This window comes from Clupea harengus, chromosome 10 (genome assembly GCF_900700415.2).
Source record: "Clupea harengus chromosome 10, Ch_v2.0.2, whole genome shotgun sequence".
Classification (NCBI taxonomy): Eukaryota; Metazoa; Chordata; class Actinopteri; order Clupeiformes; family Clupeidae; genus Clupea; species Clupea harengus.
Window position 1 is genome coordinate 28,808,673 of NC_045161.1, and position 5,000 is coordinate 28,813,672.

The following is a 5,000-nucleotide window of genomic DNA, read 5'->3' on the forward strand; positions in this document are numbered from 1 at the left end:
CTACCAGACACTCTTGCATCAGAACCAACCAGACCAGTCCTATCAATGCCAGAATAGCAACTCCACTTCCTCTTGCATCAGGACCAACCAGACCAGTCCTTTGGCCCATCATGTCAATGCCAGAATAACACCTCTCTCCCCAGTGTGTAAGAGTCCGAATAACAACCCTTCTCCCAATCATGCCAGTGCTGATAGAGCTGATAGAGCCCCCAGCTGGCTGGCCGAATGACCTTCTGTCAGGTGTGGTTACCCGGGTTACGCCGAGGGCCTCAGCATCACAGTGAAACGCCAGTGAAATAGGCTCGTCTTAGGCTCAGGAGATTAGATTGGACTTCCGTGCACCACAATTGCCTCATGGAAAATTCTGTGCCTTTATCAGGCAGAGAGTGAGGTATCTCATTGTTAATGAGAAAACTTTGATCCAGATTGAATTTAAGGATGCTAGTGTGTGTGTGTGTGTGTGTGTGTGTGTGTGTGTGTGTGTGTGTGTGATGGCATGGCAGTATTGTCAATAAGCTTTGCACAGCTCTTGTTGTATACATGTTTGGCATTTATGTGATCCTCTTGTAAGATCCTTCCATGATGATTCCTATTTCATGTCTGCAGTGACATGAATGCTTTGGCTATACACACACATACATCGGCATGTGAGAGGGGGAGAGAGAGAGTGTGTGTGTGTGTGTTTGTGTGTGTGTGTGTGTGTGTGTGTGTGTGTTTGAGTCGACTGCCCTCTGACATGAATGCTTTGGGTATACACACACATACATCGGCATGTGAAAGGGGGAGAGAGAGAGAGAGTGTGTGTGTGTGTGTGTGTGTGTGTGTGTGTGTGTGTGTTTGCGTTGACTACACTCTGACATGAATGCTTTGGGTATACACACAAATACATCGGCATGTGAGAGGGAGAGAGAGAGAGAGAGAGAGAGAGTGTGTGTGTGTGTGTGTGTGTGTGTGTGTGTGTGTGTGTGTGTTTGCGTTGACTACACTCTGACATGAATGCCATGGGTATCACTGTTTTCATGTCTGCGTTTGTGTAATTCTCTATAGTTGAAGCCATTTTTAGATTCCGTGTTGTATGTTCTGGTGTCACAATTGTGTCCATACTTGACTGATAATCCCACTCTGACATGCGGGGTCAAATGCTCTCATCAGGGTGTTTAACACTACATGATGTTTCAAAACTAACCCGCTGCTGAATCTTAATGCACCCACTCTGCAGCTGCTCACTGTTCAGTATCATAGTACTTCTCTGGTTGCTGAGGTCTTGTCATAAGGATTTGGGCAAAATGCTCAAGATCAACACTCTGAAGATCAAAGCCTCACAAACCATCAGAGAAGATAACAAATTACAATCTCCAAATTAAAAGCAGAAAAGCAGACTGAAAAGGAAAAAAAAAAACAATCCTTCAAACCCATTTATGAATTGAAGATATTCACACTGGGTCCTCAGACTTTCAGATCAATATTAAACTTTTTTTATATGAACGTATCCTGGATAAAAGTTCAGCTTTCCCCAAAACTACAGTCGTTCTCTGTGAACACTTAAGGGCCTCTTCTGTGATTGACAGTAGACTAAACCCAAACAATGGAAAGAAGGTCACTGATCAAGTGCTTTTAGAGACAGATTCAGCCCTTTATACTGTGGCATCTTAAGTGACAGAGGAGTGACTTTATAATGCTGCGCTTCATTGGTCAGGTCTTATCCATCTGTCAGCTCTTGATTGGTCAGGTCTTATCCATCTGTCAGCTCTTCAGTGTCCTTTTGGAGGCCAGAGGCAAAGAAAATTCCCATCCCCTTTCAACCTATGCTCTCTTCACATCTGTCAACCTACAATTTAGCAGTTTATTATTGCAAATAAGTGATCAGTCCAACCAAGAAAAGATCTTCATATGCTCGGATTATCATCAAGTAAGCCAACTTTACCGAAGCATTGATGATTGTGTTGCCTACAGGATCGTGTTTAAAAAAAACAGTACATTCATTCCATGTCACGAGAACAGTAAAATATCACTCCTCCATAACAGGATTTATTAACGGGGAATTCTCCATGCTTTAAAATATCACACCTCCATAACAGGATTTATTAACGGGGAATTCTCCACGCTTTAGCGGCTTTCAACACCCTTCTATCTCCAATAGTCTGCCATTTCCACAGACCTAGACATAAAGTAGGTCTAATTCAATTAAAAGTTTGTTTTAAGTAATTGAAGCTTTTCCTTCGTGACATTTTAAAAGGTCAGTTCATGTGAATAATACTTGCTGGTGTGAAATTGTGTAGTTATAATAACTTACTATATTAAGTATTGTGCTGTAATAATATTCTACTGTACTCTATTGAGGTTGGAGTTGATGTAATAAAACATTTAGCATAGTTTTTAGATGTAAATGGAAACCTCTGCAATTTGGATGTTAGCATTTGGCATAATAGACAAAGACAATAATGATGATGAGTAATGAAATGAAATGTAGACCTGTGTCAGCGTGTGTGTGTGTGTGTGTGTGTGTGTGTGTGTGTGTGTGTGTGTGTGTGTGTGTGTGTGTGTGTGTGTGTGTGTGTGTGTGTGTGTGTGTGTCAGTGTAGGCATACATCATTGCAACAACCCTAATGGCTATTTGTTGCATCTTCGATGACAATTAGATGGGCTCTAGTAGAATTTAATGTCTTGATTTAAAGTCCTTAAATTCCTTAATTTCTCACTGCTGTTTATATAAAGACAGGCCCATTAAGTCTAGCAAGAGGTGATGCTGCTGTGTCATCGGTAATCGACTCTGTCTCTTAGAAGTGATGCGTGAGTGAGCAGCACATCCCATTTCTCATCTACATCTGTCCTGGAGTCCTCCTTACTTGTTGCATTCCTTCCTCGTTTTTTTTCACCTTTTTTATAAGAGGAGGGGGCTAGAACATAACGAAAGGAAGGGAGGGAGGGAGGGAGGGAGGATTGATAAATAAATGAAATGATAACCATCTACAGAGTTCCTGATTTCCCTACTTTGGGACCTGTCTACTTCAGTTTAGAACAGATGCAGAGGGAGAGCAGGTATTATATTATATTCCTGTTCTTCATTGGTCCCTTTTTCATTCTAGAATTCATTTCAGATTCTGAGATGTGTCTCAAACTGACCGCTATGGTCTTCTAGCATTCATTACGTCGAGACTGGTCTCATCTATATTTCAGAATTGATTTAATTTAAAAATGGTCTCCAATTTATGGATAACAAATTGTCTACAACATATCAGATTCTGAGTTGTGTCCCAGGAGGAGCACCCGGCCTACCCAGGGTGTGTGAGGACAGGGTGAACAGGCACCTCACAGGGCTGTCTGCACTGCCCACAGTAACTATGACAACAACCGTAACTACAGTATAACTATAACGATGTGTGTATGTCGTTACTGTTAAAGTGTGTGGTGTGGACATGGCCATTGTTATGAGCTAGAGCGATATTTAAAACTACAGTATACTGTTATAGCTATCGCTGGCAGTGTGAACGGGCCTATACACTACATTTTTTTAAATAATTTGTTTTGTGTCGGCCACTAGCTGAAATTGTTTTATTTATTTACCTATTCACTTATTCATTTCCCCAGCTGTCTTTTATCCTAATAGTATACTTTACTTTTTTAATTGCCCATTTATAGGATTTATTTCTTTCAGTTTTGTATTTTTGTTTACTTTTCTCATCTGCTGTGTTCACTGTGTCCCTGCTTTAATTGTGTGTCAGGCTGTCAAAGTGCTCAGCGCTCCGTGCTGCAATGCCTCGCCCAGAAGATGCAATATGTGAATGCCTCACTCACACACACACACACACACACACACACACACACACACACACACACAATATGTGAATGCCTCACACACCCACACACACACACACACACACACACACACACACAATATGTGAATGCCTCACACCCACACACACACACACACACACACACACCCACACACACACACACACACACACACACACAATATGTGAATGCCTGGTCTGATCTGACTTGATATGAGGAATTTGTCAGAGCCTCTTACTACTAATCCTGTCACTGTGGATATTAGCATCTCCTCACTGTCTTCTACACTGTCTACTAATCTGTGCGATCTTTTCTGTGTTCTGTTCTGATTGTGCCTGTTGTGACACTGTATTATGGTTCCATCCGAAATGTGTGCACTTGATGTGCCATGTTCTCTAGAGAGGAAGTTATAGTTATGATCGTCGTGGTAATATTTCTATTCCAAGTGCCTCAGTAGATCCCACAGGCCTGCCATGTGAGGATCATTTTCAAGTGTCTAAATTAAATTACAAACGTTCTCTGTAATATCTGTGTTTATGAGGAAGCTACTAACTGTCCTTCGTTTTTCTATTCTTCTGCACCTTGCAAATCCTTAATTTTCTCCTGATTTCAACAGCCACCTTCTCCTACCTCTCCTGTCTTACTCTAGAACCCGCTAACGGTTCTTCTCTCTTTCCTGTAGAACCGCTTCCACCTGCAGATGATGACCGGCGTGCCCCCGTCGGGCCTGGCGGAGCTGCTGCTGTCGGTGCTGCGGCGGAGCGGCTGGCAGGAGGGCATGGCGGTGCTGTGCCAGGGCTGGGAGGACGCGGGCATGCTGGAGCTCCTGGGGCCGGTTGGCGCCCCCCAGTGGCCTGGAGACTCCCAGTGGCACCTGCGTGCTTCTCTGGACCTGTCGCACGTCACGCAGGAGGAAGCGGAGATCACCAACTTCCTGTCCGAACACCTGCAGCAGGCCGAGCCGCCACCCGCCTCGGTGCTGCTGTTCGGGTCGGACCCGCAGTGTGCCGCCTCGGTTCTGCGCAGCGCCCAGGAGCTGGGGCTCACCTTGCCCACCGTCCACTGGATCATGGGCTACCCGCTGAGCCCTGACATGCTGCACACCATCGGGCTGCCCCTCGGACTGCTGGCCTACGGCGAGGTGGACCGTAAGCCCCTCGAGTTCTACATCAGAGACGCCCTGGAGCTGGTCACCAGGGCCGTCGCCG

The 5,000-nt window shown here is 44.5% G+C and overlaps 1 protein-coding gene across 1 annotated transcript in view; it reads left to right on the forward strand.

The window, feature by feature from the left end:
- Positions 1-5,000, forward strand: part of grin3bb (glutamate receptor, ionotropic, N-methyl-D-aspartate 3Bb) — a 94,740-nt gene that overhangs the window by 59,011 nt on the left and 30,729 nt on the right. Inside the window, exon 2 of the mRNA XM_031574268.2 lies at positions 4,475-5,000. This exon is cut by the window's right edge and continues 106 nt beyond it. Coding sequence (XP_031430128.1) covers positions 4,475-5,000 — 526 coding nt within the window. The remainder of the gene's footprint in view (positions 1-4,474) is intronic.